Below are 26,173 nucleotides of genomic sequence, written 5' to 3' on the forward strand. Positions count from 1 at the left end.
AGCTGTTACTTAATGAGGCATGAATATTATTCTACTGGAATGCATAACTAAAATCTGAGCCTCTCTTTCTGCACATGTCAGTGGAACTCAATAAATGAGTATGACACTTGCTTTGATATACTTATTTAATTTTTCATTTAACACTTATTTATCCAGGAAGTCTCTTGAGATACATTATTTCTTTTACAAAAGAGAATTGGACAAAATGGCTCATTATGGCTCCCTGTGCTAAAAATTGTCCTGAAACACCACTATTTCTGTTTTAGATCAGAGTTATCTGGTGGTTGTTGTTTTACCTTCCGGTAGCCTTTACTGAGAGTAAAACATGTCAAATGTGTGTTCTATTATAGGTCTAAACTATAGACTGAAAAAAGAGGTGTAACCCTTGAAACAGCAGTTGCAGAGGTGAGCATGAGGACTACAGTCAATATAGTCAATATACATCATCACCTCCTACCCGTATACCAATTGATTCAATTATAAAACTGATTTACTCAAGTGAACTATTACAGTACTTCTAGACTGTTAGGACTGTATCCTCATAATACCAGCCGGACCATCTTGTGAGGTAATTAAAAGAATAACCATTTCCAGTTAGCTGTGCAAATCTCAGCCAAAATATCTTCAAGGTGAGGATATTAAGTATTATATTTTCAATGTGAAATGCAGTCTCACACATGGCTCACATGGCTTGTCGTCCCAGCCTAAAGTTTAACTATGACCACATCCTGTAGTTTAGCAAAGGATCACTCGTTTTTCGTACAGGTTTCGGATGATGTATGATGTATACTGGTAACGTTGGTGGTAAAACATTAAAAAGTCACACCACATGGTGGCACTGTTGAGACAAACAGAAGTAAACCAATCGTGTGCGTTGTATGACTGGCGTCACAAGAACTAGCCAATGGCCAAAGAGCTGAGTGAATTGCGGTTTGTTCCGGTGGAGTTTGAATTTTTCAACGAGAACAACCTAAACAGCAGTCTAGTGTGTGATAAAGAAGCATCGCGCCCAAAGTAAGTGCAGCTATCTTGATTCTTATAGCGATTCATTTGAGCCTTAAGTTAACGTTAACACGTGTCATTTCACAACACATTAGTAAACTCCAGCCGTTAATTGGCTGATTTGTTTTTAAAATCAAATTAACGTTTGCTAAAACCTTGTTCACCCAGCTTACGTTAACGTCAAGTTACGTTACAGCAGAAACAATTGCTGCTAACGTTACGTGTAGCTATGTCCCTCTTTAAATTAACGCTAAATGCATTAGCTAATATCTAATATAGACGTGGGTTTATCTAGCGTTATTAAACAGCATTGCAACTAATGCGGTAGCATTAACGTTATGTTAGCTACGGTGAACTGTAACGTAGCTAGCTAACGTTAGCTAACTTCACAATGCTCCCCCACTTTGATGAAAGATAATGCAAAGATAAAACTTAAGCTATCGTCTCTTGAGGTGTCCTGCATCAAGGTCAAGGAAGCAAAAAGTTGCAGTTTTCTTGTTACAGTCGATTAACGTTAGCTAACTTATGTTACGTTAACCTACTTTTAGTTGGCATTTGAACCAACTAACCTTAAAGGAAAATGAGATTTAATGTTACCTCTAAACTCTCCCTGTCCATTGTTGTTGTGTTTTTGTTGTTGTTGTTGTTAGGACAGAAACATTTGTTATCATGATATGGTAACGTTAATACATACAGAACTTAGCAGTTACCCTAACGTTACTTATTGGTCACATCGGTGTCATTAATGAACTGTTCAGTCAATGTGCAGATTAGTATTGTTTCAGCCTTTCAAATAAGCTGATGTCTGTTCAGTCAGGTTATAAACCATGAGCTGGGCGGTGGAGGAGTGGAAGGATGGACTTCCAGCGAAAGCCCTGCAGAAGATCCAGGAGATGGAAGTCCAGCTGGACAAACTGAAAAAGGACAGGAACCAGAAACAGTTTCAGCTGGACTCCTTAGAGGCTGCCCTGCAAAAACAGAAACAAAAGGTCAGTGTTTAAGAGGAATGGATTGAAAATAGATTAATTGTCATCATTGAGTGTAGATAAACTAAACTATTGAATCCTTTGGGGAAATGACTATGATATTGTCCTAACAGTGGAAATTCTACCAGAAAAATACAGACCCAAAGAAAGATATTTTTCTTTTTATAGAAATCTGTTTATTAATTATCCATGTTTCTCTTTCTCCAGGCGGACAGTGAACGTACCGAGACCTCGGCTCTGAAAAGAGAGAACCAGTCATTATTAGAGTCGTGTGACTCTCTGGAGAAAGCCCGTCAAAAGGCTGTCCATGACCTAGGAGTCAAAGAGCAGCAGGTCAGTTTCTGATGTGAGAAAGTAAGAAATATCGGCCGCAGAAGCTGTATAGTTTGAAATGTATTCAGCGCTAGGGGACAAAGTTATCAGATCATAGATAATAACAGCCAATATTCATATTTCACAGATACTTGAAGCCAACAAACATGTAGTTTTTCTTTTAATCAAATGTATAGGAAGAAAAAAAATGTTTTTTTCCTAAATCTAGGTGAACTACCTGGACGGTCAGCTGAACTCCTGCAGGAAGACAATAGAGCGACTGGAGCAGGAACTCAAGAAGTGAGTTCAGTGTCTTTTAATATGCATATTTACAATGTACTGTAGATCCTGTAACTTGTTGCTTTGTCAAGTACTGAGTAAGTCACGCTTAACATGAATAGATATAAACAATTTGACCTCATGGAAAGCTCTGAAATCCCTAACTCCTAAATAGCTGTTAATGCTGCTTTCTTTGTTGTTTTTCCATCTGCTCAGGTACAAAAATGAAGTGGATCGTTCGCAGCCTGCTGGCTCCTCCTCATTGTCATCCTCCTCCTCTGATCTTCAGCCCTACGCTACACCACAGAAAAGTTTCCCTACCCCAGCTCCAGTCCCATTCTACGGACAGCAGGGTATTTCAGTTTTTTTTTTTTTTCCTGCGTCTCAAGTGCCTGCTTTATGTATTTAATAGATTTATGCTATTATTCTTTTTTTCTGCACCTCAGTGATATGCTTACCTGTCAGGCTGGTATTAATTTAAATGTTAGTGCTATTGCTGCTTCTCATCCACTTGAGGTTTTTGCATATGAGCCAAAGACATGTATCTGAGTGACTCTGGATAAGTTTGTCAGTTTGCCCTAACATTATGTTTGTATTTGTGTTCCATAGATAACAGACTAGATGAGCTTCAGGGGAAATACAGCCATGAGTTAGAAGAAAGGAAAAGGCTGGAGACTGAACTCAAAGTCCTGCAGGTCAAAGTGAGTACACTACCTATATTTATTATGTGGGTTTGTTTGTAGTTGCTGATGTTAACTAATCTCTTCTCTTCTAGCTGTTGAATCAGTCCTCAGTCAGTGTAAGTCACAAGGACATTGCTGCCCGCCAAGCTGGATCTTCCATATTCCCATGGCAACAGCAGGATCAGGCCCACAGCCGCCAGTCTCAAGATGCAATGGAAACACCTCTGAAGAGGAGGGGATTGTCCCTGTGGGACGCCCACGAGGAGACGCCTATTAAAACCAGCCAGCGGATGAGTTCTTCCAGAGCAGTGCAGAGCCCCTGTGGATCCTCCCAACAGATGGAGCAGCTGAAGACCATCAACCAAGGTTTATAAATTTAGAATTAATATCTTGTCTAGTGTTTGGTATCTTCTTTGTGATTTATTAGGGGGGCTTTTATTTTGCATATCTACTTCCTCTGAAAAAATGGCTTTTTTTTAGTTAAATATCCTGATTATGTCCGACAACAAGACTTAATTATTATTATTATTTTTATTTTTACTTTTTTACTTTTTCTTCATCAGAGCTGCGTGGCCGTGTGTCAGAGCTGGAAAGGAATCTGTCCACTCAGGAGAAGGAAATTCGTAGCCAGGCCTCCAAGCTACAGGATCTGCAAACCCAACTGAACCAGACCCGCAAAGAGCTGAATGAACGGGACAGAGACGTGGCCAAGACCAGCCAGGAGCTGAATCAGGCCACAGACAGACACCAGCAGGTTGTGGCCAAGGTAGGCTTCCATGGTTGGTGCATAGAGACTTAATTAATATGGGATAACTTTGTTTTTGTTCTATTTCTGCTTGATTACATAGTTTATTGTAGGCAAGATGGCTAAAAACATAAGAAAACATGTAAATGACAACAATTCTGCTTGTTGTTTATAGTGTTCATCGGTTGAGCAGAAGCTGAAACAAGTCTCGGAGGAGATGAGCTGTCAAAGGCACAACGCCGAGAGCTGCAAACGAGCCCTGGAGCAGAAAATCAAGGACCAAGAGAGAAACAGTCAAAAGGTGCAACAGCCTGTAGTCATAACAACATCAGACCTTTCAGGTGTTTGGGTTTTAACAAATATTATAAATAAAAATGTTTTTTTGTGTAGGAGCTTGCTCAGCTGCAGACTTCTCACCAGGCTTTGGAACAGCAGCTGAACCAGACCAGAACCAAGCTAACGCAAGAGATCCAACAGTCCAAAAAAGACCACAATGTACTGCAGGCTGACATGGAGAAGGTAACTTTGTAACATCTCTGTTCTACTCTTCCTTTCTCTACTCGTGATGAATTCTTTCTTCACACAGCCATCAACGTGGATAACTTGGAAGCCCTTTTACTTCTCCCTTCTCATCTTCAACTCTTCTCTCCTCTTGTCCCACTCCAGATGTGCTTCCAGAAGAGTCAGATGGAGAAGGAGGTGGAGGAGCAGAAACATAAACTGCTGAGGTCAGAGCAGAGCCTCCAGGCCAGCCAGACCAAAGAGCAAGACCTCCGGAGGAAAATGGAGGTGGGTTGTCTTTTAAGTAGAATATCCACTTAAACTTGATTGTGAACTGACAACTAACTAGAAAGTCTACTGATAAACAGTAGCTTTTATTTTTAGTTAAAGCCTGAACAACCCTTCGTGGCCAACTAGAAACTTACCACACTGCTTCCACTCATGTTCTCTCCTGTATGTTTCTCCCCTCCAGGAGCTGCAGAAAGAGAAGAACAGTGTGACTGTCCAGTTGGACCAGAGCAGCAGGCGTCTGTGTCAGCTGGAGGATGAGAAGAAGAGCGCAGACCAGAGCTTCAAACGCACCCAGGGATTATTAGATGACCTCAAAGGTAAATTAGTTGTGGGAATGACAGCAGGTATTTTAGAGAGTTATCTGAAGTTATCTCTGTTTGAAACTTGTTTGTCTTTTTGCTCTTTAGCCAAATCAGAAGGGCAGGCGGAGGAGCTGAAGAGACTTCAGACTAAACTGGAGCAGCAGACTCAGGCTGCGTCCCGGGAGCTGGACAGCTTGAAGAAGACACTTTCTGATGCAGAGACCAAAAATGACAGGTAGGCATAGAAAAGAAGAATGTTCAGTCACAGTTTGTGAAAGAGTAAAAAGCGTACCATTGTAAATGTATTTATTACACTGTAGATCTCAGAGTGAACTGCAGAAACAGAAGCAAGAGACTGAGAAGCTGACCAACAGATTGACAGTAATTGAGAAGGAGAGCCAAGAGCTTAAATCCAATCTCGCTGCGAGTCAGAATGACAGCAAGGAACTGAAACAAGAACATCAAGCTCTGCTGGAGTGGAAGAAAGAAAAAGAGACCTTAATTAATCAAACTGAGGCTGTGCAAAAAGACCTCACTGACAAAATTGCCAACTTGGAGAACCGTCTTATCTCGCTGAATGAGGCTAATGACGACATTAAGGTAAGGTGCTGTGGTTCCAAATATATTCCCTCATATTATATATTATGAAGGATATACCACACAGTTTATCCAAATTGATGAGCCTGCTTACTGAAGACTTGTTCGCGCAAGCATACTGAAAGAACCTGTTACATGTTGGGTTTGCTTTTAATTCACAAATGATTAATTTTTAATAATGTTTGCAAGACCCTGTTAGCACAGAAAATCGTAAAAGATCATTTCTTCGTTAAAGAAACCTAATGAAGTCATTTTATGGTGAAATTGCCATTAATTACACTTTGCTTTGGAGTTTCTGTGGGCTGACACATTTCTACTCACTATTGTAGAAACAGCTCTCGAGCGTAGAGGGAGACAAGGCCAGTCTGTCTGCTCACATCGATTCCTTGAAGGGAGAACTCCTCAACAAGAGCACAGAGTTGGAGGAGAGGGAGCATCAGTACAACGAGCTCCAGTCTAAACTCTCCGAGGCCGAACGGAAGCACACCAAAGACCTGGAGAATGTCGCTGTGCAGGTGGCTCAGCTTGAAGCGCAGGTGATTTATTGTAGTATTATTATTATTATTATTATTATTATTATTATTATTTGCTTTGTTTTTATATATATAACTTTCCAGTAAATTGTTGATTTTGAAATGTTGAATGTGGTAATTGAAAAAAGCATGATATCCCTCCTTCCTGTTTTGTAATGGAATTAGCTGATAAACTCTCTGCATCATTGAATTGCACTGGACCTTTATTCTGACGTCGGTCTTGGTAACATCACAGGATACCCAATAACAATGTAAAATCTGACTGGACCTTAAGGCTGTCTAAAGTGGCCAAAAAGACATTTGAATATCCCTTCTTAAGAAACACATTCAGGTTCAAACTACTCAGAACTATTTTTGTGCATTATGTCCATAAAAGGGCAAACTAATACAATGAGAGACAGAACTACTTGTATAGGTATATTTATGCAATTGTTTGTTGCCTGTTTTATGCATGTATATGCTACAGTGCATTTAGTGCAGCGGCCCAGGCACACACGAGGTAGACGCAAACAATTTTTAATCAGAATCAGCTTTATTTGCCAGGTATGAGGACACATACGAGGAATTTTGTTTTGGATTATACAATTATATGCTCACAATATGCTTACTCATACAAAACAAACAACAAAAACAAACAATATATACACACTATAAACAGAAACAATATAGACAGGTTGAGGCCGTAGTGCAATGAAGTGTGCAGGAGTAAATCATTTTTGTGATAAATTATTATTTTAATTATGGAGCATAGTGCAAAGGATGCTGGAATAAATAAGTATTATGGTATTATATTACAGTATGAACAGCTCTGAATCAAATTTTACTTTTCATAATAGTCCTACTGGACCTAAAGCAGTATAATCAATAGCCATTGTTTCAACTTATTTTTATTATAACTAACCTCTTTTATTTGAACAGGTCAAAGGGCTGGAGTTGCAGTTGCAAAAGGAAATGACTCGAGCAGAGCAGGCTGAGAGGACTAACACAGAGCTGCAGGGCGAACACCAGGCAGCCTGCGACCTGGCACGCTCCAAAGACCAGCTGGTCGAGTTGGGCCAGTCAGAGATCAGCCAGCTGAGAGAGAGCATCGCTCAGGCCACTGCACAGCAGGAGGAGCAAACTGCCAGGTGGGAGTTGTTGTTGTTGTTGTTGTTGTTTAGTTAATCATTTTGAATTAACTCTTTTCCAATACAACACCCCTGCTGTTGATTTTACCCTGCATCACTGTGCAACATGTGGGGTTTAAGAGGACAATTGATACAGCAACAATAACATTCTTTAGGATGCCTAATTAGTGTCTTATGATACACGTATGTTATGAAGACGGTGTTCCCATTGTTTCCTTGGGGGAAACGATAACTGTAGCTTGCTTTTAACATACGTTTTTCTGTCTTTGGTGTCTGATCTCCACCAGGTTGGCAGACGAGAAGGCAGCGCTGCTGAAGCAGTGTGAGGAGAGTGTTTCAGCAAAGGTTGAAGAGGCCGAGCAGCTCAAGCTGCAGTTGGAGGAGGCTCAGCAAGAGCTGCTGCTCACCAAAAACCAGGTTTGTTTTACTGGAATGCAACAGAAACTGATTTTAAATCAGATTCAGTCTTTTCTTTTGAAGTTGGTTTTAACTTTGGTGGACATTTTTGAGGCTGTATTTAGTGATGTTGTAATGGATTGCAATATAAGGTACAACATAATCTTATGATCAAAGTATCGTCATACTATATGCATACATATTTACCCAACGTTATATCTGGCGCTAGAAGAAAAAGAGTCTTTGACTGATTATTTCTAATTTCAGTGGCAAATTAATTAAATCAAATGTATTCTGCTAATGTTATACCCTGTGCTTGTACATTATGTTGGGTATTATTCCTTGTGTCCTAACAAATAAAAGCCCTGGTTGAATCTTCTCTTCATGTATTAGGTCAGTTCTACGGATCAGTTCCTGAAGGCCCAGGAGCAACTGGGAGCTGAGCTGCAGAAACAAATTAAGATGCTGTCAGAGAATGAAGAGGAGCACAAAAAGATGCATGAGAAGAAATCAGAAGAGCTCAGACAGTTAGAGGAGGAGCTGCAGGATCTTCGGAGTCACACAGAAGAGAAGGATAAGCAGCTCAGAGAGGCGGAAGCTCAGGTTTTGTCTCTGGAGAAACAAAAGGCTAAACTGGAAAATGCGCTTCAAGAGACAAAGAAAGAGGCTGAGGTAAAATATTGTTTTAAAAAAATAAATGGTATTATGTTTCATTCAACCTATTTTCTCGTACTGTATATACCATGGGCTGTACTTTTACAGTACAAATAATAAACTTACATCTATTTCTCATGAAGAACCTCCAGCAGGCTCATACTGAGAAGATCGACAACCTTCTGGAGCAGATATCTTCCTTGGAAAAAGAGGTAACCGTAAGCAAAGATGCAGCAGAGAAGCTTCCAGTCTTGAGGAATGAACTGGACGTGGCCAACCAGTCCCATGCTGACCTTAAGAAGCATCTAGAAGCTCTTGAGAAGAGTCACTCCTCCACTATTGAGATCAAGTCCAACTTGGAGAACACACTGACGGAGAAAATCGGTCTGATCTTTACTTTGGAGAAGGGGGTCAAAGAGCTCACAGAGAAGATGAGCAAAGAGTCAGAGAGTCGTGCTTTGGAGGTTGAAAATTTCCTCAACAAAGAGAATATCCTCAAAGAGAAGCTTGAAGCCACTAAGAAATCAGTGTCTGCTGCTAAAATGGAATTAAGTTCTCGGCGGGAGGAGATCAAGACCATGAAGACGACTCTGTCGGCTGCTTCACACGGCTTAGAAGAGAGAGACAACACGATAAAGAGTCTGAAGGAGAAGCTGAATAAAGCAGAGGCACAGCAGTCCAAAACTTCAGAGCTCCTGAAGGAGAAGATGGTTGCCATGAACAAAATCAAGGTTGGTTACTGATGTATTCTTGGTTTATGTTTTTGTCCTAGTTACATGTCTACAGTCTTCTTACATAGAGTGGAAAGTGTGTGGGGTGTGTAATTACTTTAAGAACTTGCTTTATTCTTGTCATTTGTTTTACATTAAGGTGCAGATGGAGATGCTGCAAATGGACCTGGAGGATAACGAGACTGCCATGAACTCTTTTGACAGTCAGGTGGAGGAGCTGAAGGGAACCATAAAGTCACTAGAGGCTAATCTAGCCCACAACCAAACCCAGATGTCTGACATGGAGGCCAGGCTGGAGGACAGCAGAGCCCAGGTAGAGCCACCATCTTACACAAAAGTTTATCCAAATCATTTTGTGCCACAAATGCTAGACTTGATTAATTTTCATCATCCTTTGGAGCTCAATATTTTAACAGCTTTCCTTTTAAGTCTAAAATGTCAATGTGTCTCATAACAAATGTGCCTGATTTATTTAGAGTTAACTCAAATTCAGGCCCAATTCAGCATCATTTTCACAAGCTTCTGTTGCAAAACATCCCTAATCCCTAAAAATATCCCTGATTAGATTCAATCTCAACTCTTTACCTTTTCAGGTCTCTGTCCTGGAAGGCCGGTTAGAGGAGGTCCAATCTCAGAACTCAGTGCTGGAGACACAGTATGTCACAGCTAGGGAGGAGCTGATGGAGAGGAGCTGTGAAGTAACTCGTCTGGAAGAGGAAGCTGTCAAACAACAAGAGCTGGAGGAGAGTGTTGCTACTTTAGAGTCTAAACTCAGTCAGACCACAGAGGAAAATCTCAAGTTAGAGACAACTCTCAGGCAGATAATTGAGGACAAAGACAAAAACCTTAACCAATTACAGCACGAGAAAAACAACCTTGAGACTACTTTGAAACAGCTAACCGATGACAAAGAGCAAGTAGAAGCTAAAATGATTCAAGTAAATGCAGAGAAGAAACAGCTGGAAGCCAGTTTAGACGAGCTATCTGAGGAGAGCAAACGACTGCAGACCAACATTCAGCAGTTAACTGAAGAAAAGCAGAATATCGATCAAATGACTGCAGAGAAACTAGAAGCTGAATCGACCCTTAGGCAGGTTGTCGAGGAGAAAGCCCAACTAGATGTTTCCCTCAATCTGATAAACGAGGAGAAAGTCCAACTCGAGGCTAAACTAAGTGAGCTAACGTCCGAGAAAAGTAACTTGATCTCTAACTTGAATCGAGTAGTTGAGGAAAAGCTTCAGTTGGAAATGAACTATAACCAGCTGACTGAAGAGAACATCAAACTACAATCTAGTGTGAATCATATAACGGAGGAGAAGCTGCTCTTACAAGACTGCATAGAGAGGCATGAAGAAGAGGTGGCTTCACTTAAAGAGCAGCTGGAGATAAGCGACAAGAGGACTGATCAGGAGAACCGAGAGAGGTACAGTACATCCTGAGTTTGTATGAGTCACCACAGTTAAATTCTTCAGTATGTATATTTTTTTGTAGTTTATTAAACGTTTTGTTCACTATTAATATTAGCTGGAATTGTAATAGCATCACTTTGATGTTGGATCACAGGAGCCAACAGTTTGAGGCAGAGCAGGCAGAACTGCACCAGAAGTTGGCGGGCTTACAGAAGGAGCTGATTGTGTTCAAGCAGCAGTACGACTCGCTGCTGGAGCAGGTGGGCCAACAACACAGCCTCATACAGCGGCTCTCAGAATCGCAGGGAACCCAGAACCCAGGCGACAAAATCAGCCACATGGAGACTGAGGAGGAGCATATTGGCGGTGAGTGTAAACCAAAGCTAGATTAACGTTTTTTTCACGTAACACTGCTACTTTAATAGGAATACATGCATTTATATTGAATTGTCCATAATGGTTTTCCTCAGCAGAAGCAGCAGGACAGACTGATGTAGAGCCAACACTTGACACAAGCACCAATACTGAGTCCCTTTCAGTAAAAGAACAGCTCAGCCCGGTTGTGTCTGAACTGGGTGAACCTTCCCACCAGTCTGACGAGGTGTTCAGGTACAATGAGTTTTATACTAAGCACAAATGCACAATATGCTTTTGTGAGTCGTATGTGCTTTATTACATGATAAATAAATCAAATCCCCCTCAACCCTGCCAGTGAGACAGAGCTGGCGTTTAGGGAGGAGATCGTTGAGCAAGAGATGATCAAGGAACATCTGGATGAGGAAAGGGAGGCACATGTGGCTGATGTTGAGGAAACGAGCGGTCAAGAGGAGCAGCAACACCAACAGCGATCCTTAGATCAGGTAGGAAACTATTACACTGTGTATTTGTCCTTCAGTCATGATGATTTAATGGGTTTAAGTTGGGGAACACTTCATTTATTTATTTTATCATTAATGTAATCAGGGAACTTGGTCAGTGTAACGCTTATCAGTTCAATTTTCTAAGCACAAACGGACAGTTGGAAAAACAGAAAAATTGGTTAAAATATCCAATTTTAAATTTTTTTCCACCTTGACAAATTAAAAAATTGGATCTTTAACCTGTTTTTCCAATTTTCTGTTTTTTATTCAGAGGATCAGAAATTTAGAAAATTACAAAATTGCATTTGGGCTCCAATTATTCAATACAGCAATGTATTCTCTTCCTCTACTTTACGGAATATGCAGGTCATTAACTGCATATGGACCAACATTTTTTTTAAACTGATAGACTTTGGGGTCAGAGGTGCTTGCAACTGATGGTTTCGAGTGTGTGGGGGGGGGGGAGGCATAGCTAGGGGGAACGAGGGAGAGAATACCATTGCAGTATTATGAATAATTGGAGCCCAGACGCAATTTTGTAATTTTCTCAATTTCTGATCCTCTGAATATAAACAGAAAATTGGAAAAACAGTTAAAAGATCCAATTTTTTAATTTGTCAAGGTGGACAAAAATTAAAAATTGGATATTGGAACCCAGTTTTTCCAAATGTCCATTTGTGCTTAGAAAATTGAACTGATAAGCGTTACACTGACCAAACTTGATAGATATTTCTCTACTAGAAAGAAATGTTTAGCATTCAAAAGTTTGAGCATTCTGTTTTGAGTTTTGATTATGACAGTTTGAATTTTGTCTTCTTTCCTGCAGCTTCCTGAAGACCGATGTAGTCCCAGAGATACTCTTGATAGGACATCTGAAATCTCTGAGCTTTCTCTGTCATCGTCCTCTGTTGGCGAGACCAGACAGTTAGAATCCTCTGGTGAGAAATTAAATGGGGCTCATGTCTGCAGTTTCGATAACTGAGTGTGTTCTTGTTTTTTCTTTGTTTCACACTGAGCTGCCATCTTAGACTCATGATTTCAACATTTTCTGCAAAAATACTTTAATAGTTTACTTTTGCTAGTTTTAATAACTTAATTCAACTTTTCAAAGGGGATCCACATTTTGAAACTTAAAAATAAAAGTATTGTCTTAATTCTGATCAATGATGTTTAAATAACTTAATACATGTAATCTGTCTGACCACGATAGAGTCATCCCAGGTACAAGGTGACCTCAACCACTTCACAGAAATGATCACAAAACAAGAACTCCAGACCCTGCGCTCAGAGTTTGAACTACTGAGGTCCGACCTTGCACTGAGAATGGAGTTGACCACCGAACTGGAAGTCCAAGTTCAAAACTCTGAGAAGAAAGTTCTTGCAGCAGAGGAGGAGGCACAGGGTGCAGCGCATAAGCTCAACATAGCTTTGGAGGAGAAGAAGGGCCTCGCTGACCAGGTAGGGGGAAGACATAGCAGAATGCCAAATCCTACATCTTTACACTGCCACTTAATTATTAACTGATACCAATACTGTGCTCATTATTAGTTGACTCAGCTGTCAGAGGAGAGGGAAACGTTAACTCTGCAGCTGCAAACAGCTAAATTCCAGCTTGCTGATGTTATGGAGATGCTGGAAGGACTGGAGATGGCCAAAGGTAAATGTTTTTCTACTTTACTGCATATGAGGGATTAACTTCACCATGCAAGATTATTTACTGATTTTAAACCTCTGAAACAGTGTGCAGCCATGGTTTGTCTTTGTATGATGGCACAGCATGATTGATAAAGGACTGTGAAGGCTTTAAGGTGTGTACTATGTTTTTGCACTTTGGTATTGATTTGATATTTTCCTTGGTTCTGTAGGTGGATGGGACGAGAAATTCCTTCAGCAGGAGAGTGAGCTGAAGAGGGTTCGCTCTGAGAAAGCCAACCTGGAGCAGCACATCCTGGGCATGGAGTCTGAGCTGGAGACTTTGCAGGGGGAGAAGACCAAATTGGGGGATGAGATGGATAACCAGAGGAGGACTTGTTCAGGCATGGAGCAGCAGATAGAAACACTCAGGACAGAGGTGAGCACTCCGTCAAAGGCTTGTGAGCTAAAACATCAAAATACTGGATGTGTTAGAGCTAAATTACTGTGCATGTTTCTGGAAAATTATAAATCAAAGCAAATATGTAGGACTCAAGCATTTCAGTTTTTCGTTGTGCAAAAACTGACAACCCAGCAAGACATTACTGAACATGGTGTGCTTACTGATCAATCAGTGTGGCATAACTGTTCTAAATCTTACTATTTCTCCAGGTAACCCAACTGAGGTCTGAACTTGTGTCCTGCACCGAGGAGCGAGATGACCTGAACAAGTCTCTGGGCCAATGGAGAGAGAAAGTTCACAGTCAGGAGAAGACGGACTGTGACACCAGGAACCTAATTTCCATCCTGGAGGACGACATCCGAGCAGGGAGGAAAGAGTATGAAGCCCTGCAAAGCTGCATGGAGAAAATGAAGACAGAGAGGCAACAGGTAATGTACATGTATGATTCAACAGTCTGGGACCTGCGCATAGTTCCTTGTGTCAATTAAAATATGTGATACAGGTCAAAAGAGGCTTCTATTTAGAGTTGGCTTACACTGATGGCAGTCTGTCACCTTGTTAGGTGGGCATCTTCGGGCCATTAAAAGAGGCACAAAGTTCTTCACCTTTTTGTTTTTAATTCAGAATGCAGAACTGCCTCTTTTATTCTATTGGCTATATATGAACAAAAAAATGACGTAAGATTAATGTAACATTTTGGCTGATGGGGTCTGATGACGATACACTCATGTGGTCTGATATGTTGATATTGTATTTAAAAGGAAGAGAGTGAATTCCCCTTTCTCCCTCATTTTTTCTCCTTCTCTAAAGCTGTTGGAGCAGATTAAGGTGCTGGAACAGGCAATATCCCAACAGAGTGGAGAAAGAGAGGAGCTAATCGGGCAGCTGGACAAGATCAAAGAAGACCACACCTCGGCCAATCAAAACACTGAGTCCATGGTCGGCAAGATACAGGTGAGGGGGCTATAACTTACTGAGTTTGGGTTTTCTCAGAGAACCCGTTTTGTGTTTTTAAAAAGCATTTACAGTTGGAATGCTTTTAATATAGAGTTCATGTACCACAGAACCCTCAAATACTCTCTAGTTTCTAATCCTCCATGTTGCCCTCCTGTTTCTCCTCAAGGCTTTAGAGGGAGAAGTGTGCCGTCTCTCACAGTCTCTGGAGTCCTCTCTACTAGAAAAAGGAGAGATTGCCTCTCGTCTTAACTCCACACAAGAAGAGGTCCAGCAGATGAAGACTGGCATTGAAAAGCTCCAGGTCCGCATCGAGTCGGATGAGCGGAAGAAAAAGAAGATGGCAGAGCTGCTCAAAGGTGACTCTTAACATCCTTTGAAATTACGTAACCGCTTGAGTTTTGTAAGTTGGTGTTGGCCTAATTGTGACTCTTTACCTCTCTAGATGCCCAGAGGAAGTCTGACACACTGCAAGATCGCATTGATGCCCTGGAGCGAGAGAAGGAAGAGGAAGAGCAAAGTCTAGAGGAAGCTGTACTACAGGTATTCTGTTAAAAATCAATTTAAAAAAAAATAACCACTACGTCTGTCTTACATTGTAATGGCTCATTTTTACCATTGCCTGGATAAAATTCACATGTATGGTTGGTTTGATCAAGGGTCAACATTTGTTTGTATTAAATGCAAATGTTTTATGCTCTTACACAGGCAGAAACCGCCAAAGCTGAGCTGGAGGAGGAAAGGGAAAAGGTACATTCATATGCCTCTGTGTTTGGCTATCTGATGTCCTTTGCTGTGTATATGTGATGGTTTCTTTATGTTCAAATAGTAAAATACGAGAGTTGTAAATAATATAAGCAAAATATTAATAAGATTTCTCCTCCCTTTTTCTCTCATGTTTCCTTTCTATCCTGATTTTCTCCTCCACCCTTGGCTTGTCTCCTTTTCACAAACTGCTGTCTGTCTTCGACCCTCACCACCTCCTGATCCCCAGGTGGAGGAGGAGAAACGAGAGCTCAGAGAGAAATTATCCGAGCTCTCAGCCACGCTGGACAACCTGAGATCTGAGAAAGAACGCATGGAGAGAGAGCTGGAGACAAAAAACCGAGAGATAGAAGAACTGAAGGCTGCTAAGGAGGAGCTGGAGAGAGGGTTGGAGAAGGCAGAGGTAGACAGAAGAGAGGAAGAGGAGAGACAGAAATATAGGGTAGAAGAGCTGGAGAACGAAATGAGAGAGGAAGCGGAGAAGCAAACGAGACAAGTGGATGACCTACAGGCACAGCTGGAAGCCTCTCGGCAGAGAGAGATCTCCCTTGAACAAAAGGGTGCAGAAACAGAAGTGGAGAAAGAGAGGATGCAGTCTCTTCTGGTAGAGATGGAGAAAGAGAAAACGTGTCTGCAGTCTTCTCTGGAGGAGTGGCAGACAGAAGGAGAGAGGCTCCGCTCTCAGGTAGAGGATTGGGAGAAAGAGAGAAACAACCTGAGGACCAGTATTGAGGCTTTGGAAGATGAAATGAAGGAGCTTAAAACACTCCTAAAAGCTAAAGAGGAAGAGAGAGAGATGCTGGAGAAGGAGGCAGATCAGGGACGCGCCTCAGTAAAATCCATTTCGTCTCTAATGGCGGAGAAAGAACAGATAGAAGAAGAAAATAGAAGGCTGGCAGAGGAAAAAGAGAAACTGCACTCAACCCTGTTTTCAGTGGAACAAGAGAGAGGTAACCTGCGCGGCACTCTCACATCTGTAGAAGAAGAGAAAGGAAAACTGGAGCAAGCGAAGGGGCTGTTAGCTGATGAGAGAGAGAAGCTCCAGTCTAGCCTCTCCTTGATCCAAACGGAGAAACGTGACCTGCAGCAAACTCTTTCTTCATTAAAGGAAGAGAAGGAAAGAATAGAGGCGGAGAAACAGAAGTTTGAGGTGGATAAACAAGAATTGCAGTCTTCCCTCTCTTTGATTGAAGTTGAGAGAAATAATCTGGCTTCAGCTCTTTCTTCACTGGAACAAGAGAAGCAAAGAGCAGAAGAAGAGAAAGAGAAACTCACAGAAGAACAAGAGACCCTTCAGTCTACAGTTGCCTCTATGGAGAAGGAGTTGGAAACATCCAAGTTGTCTGCTTCACAGCTTAATGAGCAGGTACACACACATATGCACTCTGAAATAATTAATTTCACCATGCTTCACCAGCGCTTAAGGATAATCACCAGTTTACTTTTACTTTGTGTCACCTTTTAATCCTATTTATAAAAAAAAAAAAAGCTTTAATCCAACTGGATGGATGGATTTTGATTGATCCTGGAAAAATAAATTCCAGTGTTGCAGCAGCAAAGAATATCTGACACACAGCACACATACAGAATATACATGAAAAGTGACAAAATACACATACACATCAGGAGCTGCTGCAACAGGCTACCGACGGACACCACGCCATCTTGCTTCAAACGGCAGCCTTGACTCAGTTTATACATTCACAGGCGTTCATTTGGAAAGTAAAATAAAACTACACTGGCGTCCTTTAAGCAGGACTTATGTGGGCCTAGTTGACTGTCCAAATTGCCAACCACTCAGCATGTATTCAAAAAATTAATGAATTTTAAAATTACCACATGACATATTTTCACATGATCAAATCTTACCACTTTGTGTCTACCCATGTCAGGTGTCGGAGCTAACCTCTCAGGCTGCTCGTCTGTCTAAAGAGAGGGACTCTGCCCTGAGCAAGATGAGTCTTTGGATGAAGACCTGCAAACAGCTGGAGCACGAGAAGCAAGAGATGTTAAACCGCTCAGGTGTGGAATCACATTTACACATAATTCTAACCGACTAGAATTCTCAATGGACACAAACATCAGTGTGTGTGTGTGTGTTTTTAAATAAAAATTCAAATGAATCCAAGATCTGAATAATTCCAGATAAAGGCTAATATTATGAAAAGTATAGAAATTAGATAATTATGTTTAAATATATATATTATATATATTTTTTTTATTATAATAATAATATCATGCTACTTCTGATTTGAAATAGGAGGGCTATGAAAGAATTAGTCTCAGTGCTAACATGCAGTAATCATTCATCAAAATGACTTGAAAAGCATAATAAATAAATGTCTGACAAAGTGGACACCTAGAACAGTGAGTCATTGGAGAGGAACTCGGGTCTCTCTGTTGTAAAGAGTCAAACATGGAGATTAAATCAGGAAGGTGCAGCTAAGTAATGTTACCATGGGCCACGTTTTTGTTACAGGGGACAGAAAGAGCAGCGAGGCAGTGCAGACTGAGGTGAACCAGCTGAAGGTGGAGGCAGAGGAGAGAAAGAAGGAAGTGGAAGACCTGCAGACTGCCTTGCAGCAGAAGAGGGTTGAGGCAGAAGAAAAAACCAAGGAGGTGGAAGAACTTGAGGCTGCCCTCGATGGAAGGAAGAAGGAGTTGGAAGAGAGAAACGGAGAGCTGGAGGTGATGAAGAGCGAGTTGGATGAACTGAACAAACTCCTGGAGGAGAAAAGCAGCGAGGCGGATGAGAGCATCGAGAAATACTGCAGCCTGATGGTTAAAGTCCACAAACTGGAAGAGACCAACGATGCACTGACGACCCGGCTGGAGCAGCTCACTGCTAGCCAACGGGCTAACGAAACGAACGTCCACTCTAGCAGCACCGACGGTACTCACCGCCGGCGCTCAGGAAGGAAGTCCTCTTCCAAACTTCAGGATGACAACACTGAGAACATGGCTCCTTCAACACCACAGAGGTCTCCTCAGGGGTCATCTTCAGCGAAACGGGCTCACCGTGACATCAGTAATAAAGACGGTGCCCAGGAGGCCCTGCACAACCTGACAAAGAAGATCAAAGCCAGCACAGCGACTACACCCAAACCAAGAACTGAACAGGAAGAGGAGGAGTTCAGACCAGAAGGACTTCCTGAGCTGGTGCAGAGGGGTACGTGCTGGCTGGTAATCTAATGGAGCCACAATTGTAGTTCACCAATGTTAAAGTGATGGTTCGGAGTAATTCACCCTAGGGTCCTTTGCACCATGACCTCGAGCCAAACACCCCCCAGAAGCTTTTTTCACCTGGGTCAAACATTGGGAGAGTTAGCTAGAGTAGCGTTATCAGCTGAATAGCTTAGCGCAGGGGCTAATGGACCCACGTTTGTATCTTGTAAGTTACCCCACTAATAACGCCCGAAATTATACCAAACGTCTACAAGTAGTACAAATAGGTTATGCTCTCATAAAACGATGGATTGGAGTTTGTAAGTACACCAGAAGTTTACGAACACTTGCCTGCTCTCTTCAGCTCTCTGTTGCTGCTGCTGCTACCTGCAGTTAGACGAGTGCTTAGGGCCTACAAATCGTCTACAAATTACTACACCGAAAAGAGATACAACAAAAATATTTATTAATTCAATGATTAAATAAGGTAATGTCTCCAAACTTACCTCAATTATTACTTGTCTCCTGCTAGTTATACTACAGCACTTACTTAAAAAAAATATATATATATATATAATATAATAAATATTTTTGTTGCATCTCTTTTCGGTGTTGTAATTTGTAGACGGCCCTAAGCACTCGTCTTACAGCAGCAACAACAACAGCAGAGAGCCGAAGCCAGCAGGCAAGTGTTATTTACATAAACTTCTGGTGTACTTACAAACTTTCCAATCCATCGTTTTATGAGAGCATAACCTATTTGTACTACTTGTAGACGTTTGGTATCATTTCGGGCATTATTAGTGGGGTAACTTACGAGATACAAACGTGGGTCCATTAGCCTCTGCGCTAAGCTATTCAGCTGATAACGCTACGCTAACTCTCCCAATGTTAGACCCAGGTGAAAAAAGCTTCTGGGGGGGGTGTTTGGCTCGAGGTCATGGTGCAAAGGACCCTAGGGTGAATTACTCCGAACCATCACTTTAAGGGGAAGAAGAAAAAAAAAGTAGTTTGTTTTTCTGTGCCAATGTATTCGTGTGAGTCCTAGTTTAGCAGGCTGGCCTCTCATATTAGTGGGATACAGTGTGATTAGCTTGTAACTTAGATGGGGAAATGTAATGGAGTTGCACAGAAATGATAAATCACTGGGTGGAACACTAGTTGGCAGAACAAAGCAATCAGTTTAAATTATGAGTTTCATTCTCCATAGGAAAAGATAAAAAATGAAGTCATCGTTTTGTACTCTCACAGGTTTTGCTGATATACCTCTGGGGGAGGCCAGTCCGTTCATTGTGAGGAGAACGACAGTGAAGCGCTGCAGTCCTCGACTGGCTGCCAGACAGGCTGTATCTGCATCTGACGCCAAGGTGAGCAGCACCAACCATCTCACACACAAACACACAAACACACACACACACACACACACACACACACGGTACAGTATTCCACATGTGCCATCAATCTCTGACAGCCAGCAAAACGGGGAATCATGTCGCTGCATTACAGAATATACTCATTGCACAGTATAAAGCAGAGTATTGTGAACGATGTCTGCCTCCAGGCGTAGTACAGAAAATGAGGACAGAGATGAATAGATCTGAATGCGAGCTTCCAGTATCGCTGTAGCAGGGTGCCTTCCTGACTCCCACATTTGCTTCAGTCGGCTTGACTGGTCCAAAAAAAAATAAAAACTTAAGTTGTTTTTCTTCGTCACTGTTTTATGACTGTGTCTTTACATGTGTTTAATTCACAAAATTCACTTCCTACTTTGTTGTGTTTTTCTCTTTCATTTTGTCATCTGTCTTTTCTTGCTCTTCCTCTACAGGCTTTGGGCTCCATACCTTTCCAGAGTCCCTCTGCGGAGAGCTTCAACAGGTGTCTCTCCCCGAGTGGTGAGGAGAAACCTGTGCGTGGTTCACTGAGTTCACACACGATTTCAGAACAGAAAGAGAAACATCAAGAAGACAACTGTCACGTCCAGTAGATTGATGTGTGTGTACACACACACACACACACACACACACACGTACACACACACACACACACATATACACACATATACAGTATTACACCTGTGATTTATTGGTAGAAATATGCACATGTACACTCAAAGATACACAAAATATTAACACCACTTTTCTTTTTTTTTTAAAGACACTTAACGTTAAAGTAAGGAGAAAAAAAAGTAAACACTTAAGATGCACTCTTTCTTTCTTTTTGGGGGTGGGAGGTTGTGTGTGTGTGTGTGTGTCACAGGTTTTTAAAGTCATGAGAAATAAAATAAATCACTAACCCAAATAAGATGATGAGGCAGGTTAAAGATGAGTGGGTAACTTTCCAAGTTTTTTTTTTTTCTTCCCATTGCACTATTTTTCATCATGCTCTGTTTTGTAAGCGATTTATGATGACACTTTCTCTTTGTATATGAATTTGTAGTCCGATACATCTTTTATTAAGCGTTTTAGAATGAATGAAACCACAATTGTTTCGTGAGGCCTCTGAATGTAAACCAGCTAGGTTCGTTTGGTTGCTCTTTCTTCATGTATTCACTTGGTAACAGTATGTGTCTTCACCACTGACTCACTGGTTGTACTTATTTTCTTTTGTACTTTTCGTGTGTGTGTGTTTGTGAGAGAGATGTCTTGAACTTTGTGCATAGTATATAACCGCTATGGGTCATCCATCTATTAGTCCTGTAACATGTCTAATGGCAGCTGAGATTTTGTAGATTTTTTATTTTTTTTTTGCTCTGCCAGTTTAATATTTTCTAGATATTTTTAATGAAAGCAAAGCTATTTTCTTTCCTACTAATCTTTGCAGCAAACATTGAAAGCAGATCTGCATTTTTTTTAAGTTTTTCTTTTTTTATTTAGGTATAGTTAAATGTTATTGGTCATTGTACATAGTTAATGATGCCAAATAGTTCATTGCCCTTTTTATACTAAACCTTAAAAGCTTCATAGCTTGTGTGGTCTCTTTGTTGCATACACATGGGTGTCTTGTCTTTGCTATTATTTGATAACTTTTGATAATATATAGGATATTACATGAAGCACGAGTAGGTATGCAGCTGTAATACAATACACTGTAATACACTCTGCCACCACAGGGTGGAGAACCTGAGCCATATGGAGAAAAGATGTTGGGTATGAGTGTACAGTAGTGTGCAGCGCTAATATTTTTTATCCGTGTGACTGTCAGTGCAGGATACACCTCAGGCTGGTGGAGGAAAATATCTAATGAGACAACTGTATAGGATTCCTCCGATTAGAAACTAGAATATAGTTAGACACTGAATTAAAATTGAAACGCATGAATTCAGCTCAAGCAACTGTATATAATGTATGAAAGAAATGTTTAGATTTGGTTGTTTATCAGAATGCCAAACTGACTTTACCCTACATAGAACCCTGTTTGTTTTCTAGATGCTACTGATAATACGTGAGGATGCCCAGTTGATAAAGTAAATTTTATTCATGAAGCATGACCCAACATTTATATTGGTTGAGGATGAAGTGAAAAAGTAATGTACATTTTTAAAAGGAATTACGTATATTACTAAATACCTGAATTGAATGTCCATACGGTATGTTGCACTGTCCCCTTACACAGGGAAGTGTTGTTCTGTGATCTGACAAACGTATTGTTTAATTAATCAGATTTTCACTATGAATTTTAAAGTCAACATATAATTTGCCAGTCCACCTTTACTTATCCCAAGCCCTGTAGGACATTGGGCCAAAATGAGCTTCCAGTCCACCTTAACATCTGGTTAAAGTTGACTAAATCACCAAAAGATGGTGTTGGTGAGGATATACCAGCTTCTCTCAGCCCTTTATTTGTCAGACACCAAATTTCAAAACACACCTTATTAGAATTTCCTTTTCAACGTGTTTTCTCGCTGCACAGGACAGCCATCCATTGGTGAATGTAACATTTGTATATTTCTAATTCAGGATTACATTTTAATGTTTGTATAGCACAAAAACGACCCCAACTTATTCCATTAAGTGTCCTTCATGCTGGCTGGCCGTGACAATACAAACGCATGGAAGCTGTGGCTGATGTGAAATGTCAGAAATGATGAGTGCCATTTCTCTGGGTAAACCTTTACAATGCGTCTGAGGAACACTGCTTTGGATCAATAACCTTGATCTTCTCCTCTGGTGCATAGAGCATGTTATTAGAGTTATTAATGTGTGCCAACCTTTTGACCTCTTGTTTTTCTGTGGCTGTGTAAGGACACATTAAGATGGGGACACAATAGATACTGATCAGTTTCTTCTTGGAGCATCACTGAGGTTTTTTACATTGACCTGGTTTGATCATTCGCTCTCATGTATTCCTCTCTCTTTACTGACTGGCAGTGGGTGAGGGGGCAGCAGGGCGAGCTGGGTTATGGGAACAGAGAGGAGACGACGCAGTCACACACCTCAGAGCGGATAATGTCCTGCTCTGATGTCTCTGGCTGGAGCTGTTAGCGGAAGCTGCAGTGCCAGAACCAACTCTGGACGAGGACACGGGAAATGAGGGGATGGGTTCGCTGAGCTGTGTTATCACTGGCACTCGGACTAGAGAGTGTATGTTTGTGTATGCATGTGGGTGTGTGTCTGTCTGTAAAACTGACAGACTGACTGACCGTCGATCCCCCTGCTGTATGCATGATTTGTCCCATTCTTCACCCGGCAACACTGTGTAAGCAGCAGTTTTCAGGGCCAGAGGAGAGTCACTGACAGGAAGTGTCGACCAGTTTGTATGAACAGGACGGAGGGGAAGAAACAAAAAAAGAACCGTTTAACTGATTGTAGTGCACTTAAAGGGGAAACTTTGGTATTTTTTTTTTCATTTTCCCATGTTTTTTGTACTTAAGTGACTAATGGGGTCAATAATTTGGGAATTTGATCCAGTATTGAGCAAGAGCCCTGCAGTCAACAGCCACAAAACGGGCTGCAATTAATCCTATGGGTTAATTACGCACCGCCAATGTACGCCCACTAAAAGTGCTGTGTTTGTCACTGACAGGTTGAGATTGTTATTTTAAGTGTCTGACTACATTATAGAAAGGACACCATAGAGAGAAAATGTTTTTTTTTCTTTCTTTTTCTAACTAAGTCTCCCTTACAGAGAAGTCTCTTTGTGCAGTCTTGCTGTGGTGACTTGATTCATCCGCATTGTCGAAATCATCAAATATTCAGCCATGACATTGAACATCTTTTAGATAACACTGAGCTACACTTTCTGTACTACAACGCAACAAACACTTCCCGAGACTCCTCAATCCAACTCTCACTCCTCTGTCTTACGGCAACAAGTCAGAACGAGACTTCTCCACGAGCGAGATTTGGTTAGACACAACAACAAACAGACCGGATCGAGCGAAAGGTAAAGTAAAACATTTGTTTCTCTATAGGGTCCTTTCCATAATCGGACATTTATAATAAAAATTCTGAGTTTATCAGTGGCAAAAACCAGCTCTTTTAGTGGACCTACGTTGACGGTGTGTAATTGCCCCATAGGATTACATTGTAGCCCTATTCACGGCTGCAGGCCTGCTGGCCTCTTTAGGACAACCTGCGCGGTCAGGATATGTATGCTGCAGGGATGTCACATGAATGCATAAATTGTTATATGACTCTTGATACAAAAGAGAACTTTGGCTTTTGAAAATTATTCTCCCAAGTCTTGGCAATTAGGGGAAACAAAAATAAACACAGTAACTAACACAAATAAAAAAAACTATTTAGTTTTGTTTCCCAGAAAAGTCCATACGCTATCCAAAAAGTTAGTTGTGCCATCTCCAATGCATTTCCAGTCTGCTATTAGATGTTCATTCCAGGTTAGTATATGTAACAGCGAAGTAACACAGTCAGGAAAGTGGCAGCATCTGCAACATTGCGGATGAAAACACCAAAGAAGAAGAAGATAGTCAGGAAGACAGGCTTTGATTGGTCGAAACACTCATCTGACAACATTCTGGAGTCAAGATGGCCGAAATAACCATTCAGTTGTGGACTTATGCCATACTGTCTATGACGTATCCTTCTGGAATTATTGTGCAAAGTCTCCGAAAAGACACTGCAGTTCCAGTTGAATTCTGGTCTTTTTGGCTTTGTTAGGTGTGCATGTGATGCCTGGTTGGTAAGCTTACAGCCAAACCAACACCTGGCATCTGCGGCAGGTTAAAAGAAGCATATGTCCTGTTGAAGTGGTGGGAAAAGAAGACTGTGTGGATCAGTTTGTGTTGTCTGGCTGCTGTCGGGGGGGGGGGGGTGACCTGCCAACATGTCTGAGTCCTCTGTGAGAAGAGACAAGAAGGCTGGAAACCAATGGAGAGAGGAAGAGAGAACAGAAAACAAGAAAGGATCGCAGATTGAAAAATAATTGATAAATTACTGGATTGAAGAATTCTTACAAATGCATATTTTTAGAGACAAATGAAGGGAAAACCTGCCTGACCATGTTGGCTCGACTTCTCACTAAGCTACAGCATACAGGATTGCCTCCCTGCACACGCCTCCTCTTGGATGGAAATATAACGTTCATTTACACACAGAGAATAAGCTATTTTCAATAACCGGTGTCCCCAGGCTGCTTTTTTACAGCACCTCTCTAGCAAAGAATGGCCTCGATATGCACAGAGCTCAAAGCAAAACCCATTAAAATAAAACCAACGTAAAAGCCACTAGACGCTTCAGTTCATCTGACTTCTGTATTTAGAAATGTTTTCAAACATTAACCTCCCTCAGGGAAATTACTTTCGAAGATGTGTGGTGAAAATATAAAGCTGCATGTGGCAAAAAGGCAAAAGAAACTAAATAGTAGTGTTCTCTGCTCCATGAAGCTACTTGTGTACTTCCTGTGTAGTTAAGTTATAGTGACATTCACTTTACAAAACTAAGGATTTGCAAATATCCGCTGGTTTTTAGATCTTATAATAACAGAAGAATGTAGTGTAGTTGCTTCTTAAAGGGCAATTCAGTCTGATTTTAAGATCTCAGCTGCTGATACTTATTTATTTGTGGTGCTCAAAGCAAAATGACATGAACAGCAACATGTCTTTTCAAGTACAATGTCTGGATTACTGTAGATTATCCACTGACCTCACTGTGAACAGTTTTAGAAGTGAGAAAATAGTGTAGTTAATACTAAAAACTGCCTATGCTTTTTGTTTTGTTTTTGTAATTTAGGTAAAGTGACCCCTGAAGGTGTCCTGTCCTAGAATAGGATACTGAGCATGTAATGTGCAACCTCCTAAAATCCCACACATAAGACCAGAGGATGGACAAGGTACCTGGGCAAGCCGCTACTTAGTGGCATAAATGGAGAAAATGCAAAGACATTTGCATGTCACATGTACTGTATATAGAAGCATGTGCCTTTCTTGAATTTTGATTTATTTCTGTCTGACTGCAACAAGGTACTCCTTTTTACTTTACTACTACTACTTTTCAACCCCTCCAGACATGCAGTAGTTCAACATTTTAGGAATTTGAAATATTCTTATTTTCTTTGATGAGAATATCAACACTACTCTCACGTCTGTACGGTAAATATGAAGCTACAACAAGCAGCTAGTTAGCTTAGCATAAATATGTGCTCAATCAATGGAGAAAATATCATGGTGCAATGAGCCAGTGTACTGTATCTGTCTGTGGATTCTGGTATGTACTTCCTGCTTTGATAACTTTACTTCATGCATCATAAGACCTGCTGCCACTGGCCAGTCACACTCATCAGACCACTCTATCATTCAGGAAGTTTAAACTCTAAAAATTCCTCTATGGTT

General features: G+C 41.1%; 1 protein-coding gene across 2 annotated transcripts; it reads left to right on the forward strand.

The window, feature by feature from the left end:
• The first annotated feature begins 883 nt into the window (after positions 1–883).
• Positions 884–21,347, forward strand: cenpf (centromere protein F). Of its 2 annotated transcripts, XM_039795752.1 has the most exons (38): positions 884–1,014; positions 1,816–1,991; positions 2,196–2,321; positions 2,530–2,600; positions 2,796–2,932; positions 3,189–3,280; positions 3,355–3,628; positions 3,826–4,028; positions 4,183–4,308; positions 4,398–4,526; positions 4,674–4,796; positions 4,981–5,116; positions 5,207–5,336; positions 5,422–5,701; positions 6,028–6,234; positions 7,150–7,358; positions 7,646–7,775; positions 8,148–8,426; positions 8,552–9,139; positions 9,279–9,452; positions 9,733–10,562; positions 10,703–10,914; positions 11,022–11,157; positions 11,261–11,408; positions 12,235–12,346; positions 12,619–12,866; positions 12,957–13,065; positions 13,274–13,479; positions 13,713–13,931; positions 14,314–14,457; positions 14,627–14,816; positions 14,903–15,000; positions 15,166–15,207; positions 15,452–16,588; positions 17,115–17,244; positions 17,702–18,391; positions 19,639–19,754; positions 20,213–21,347. In XM_039795752.1, the coding sequence occupies exons 2-38, from the start codon at positions 1,830–1,832 to the stop codon at positions 20,369–20,371; spliced, it is 8,502 nt and encodes a 2,833-aa protein (XP_039651686.1). In that variant the 5' UTR covers positions 884–1,014; positions 1,816–1,829; the 3' UTR covers positions 20,372–21,347. The 2 variants fall into 2 exon arrangements, with proteins under 2 accessions (XP_039651686.1, XP_039651685.1); XM_039795751.1 differs by lacking the exon at positions 884–1,014 and having other exon boundaries at positions 1,830–1,991; positions 11,019–11,157.
• Positions 21,348–26,173: the final 4,826 nt, after the last annotated feature.

The sequence above is a fragment of the Perca fluviatilis genome, chromosome 3 (assembly GCF_010015445.1).
Source record: "Perca fluviatilis chromosome 3, GENO_Pfluv_1.0, whole genome shotgun sequence".
Lineage (NCBI taxonomy): Eukaryota > Metazoa > Chordata > Actinopteri > Perciformes > Percidae > Perca > Perca fluviatilis.

Bases quoted from the DNA above. Each gene is read 5' to 3' on its own strand.
- cenpf (XM_039795751.1), top strand. From the start codon at position 1,830: ATGAGCTGGGCGGTGGAGGAGTGGAAGGATGGACTTCCAGCGAAAGCC. The intron at 5,702-6,027 runs GTAAGGTGCTGT...TCACTATTGTAG, and splicing joins AGGCTAATGACGACATTAAG to AAACAGCTCTCGAGCGTAGA. The intron at 9,453-9,732 runs GTAGAGCCACCA...TTACCTTTTCAG, and splicing joins TGGAGGACAGCAGAGCCCAG to GTCTCTGTCCTGGAAGGCCG.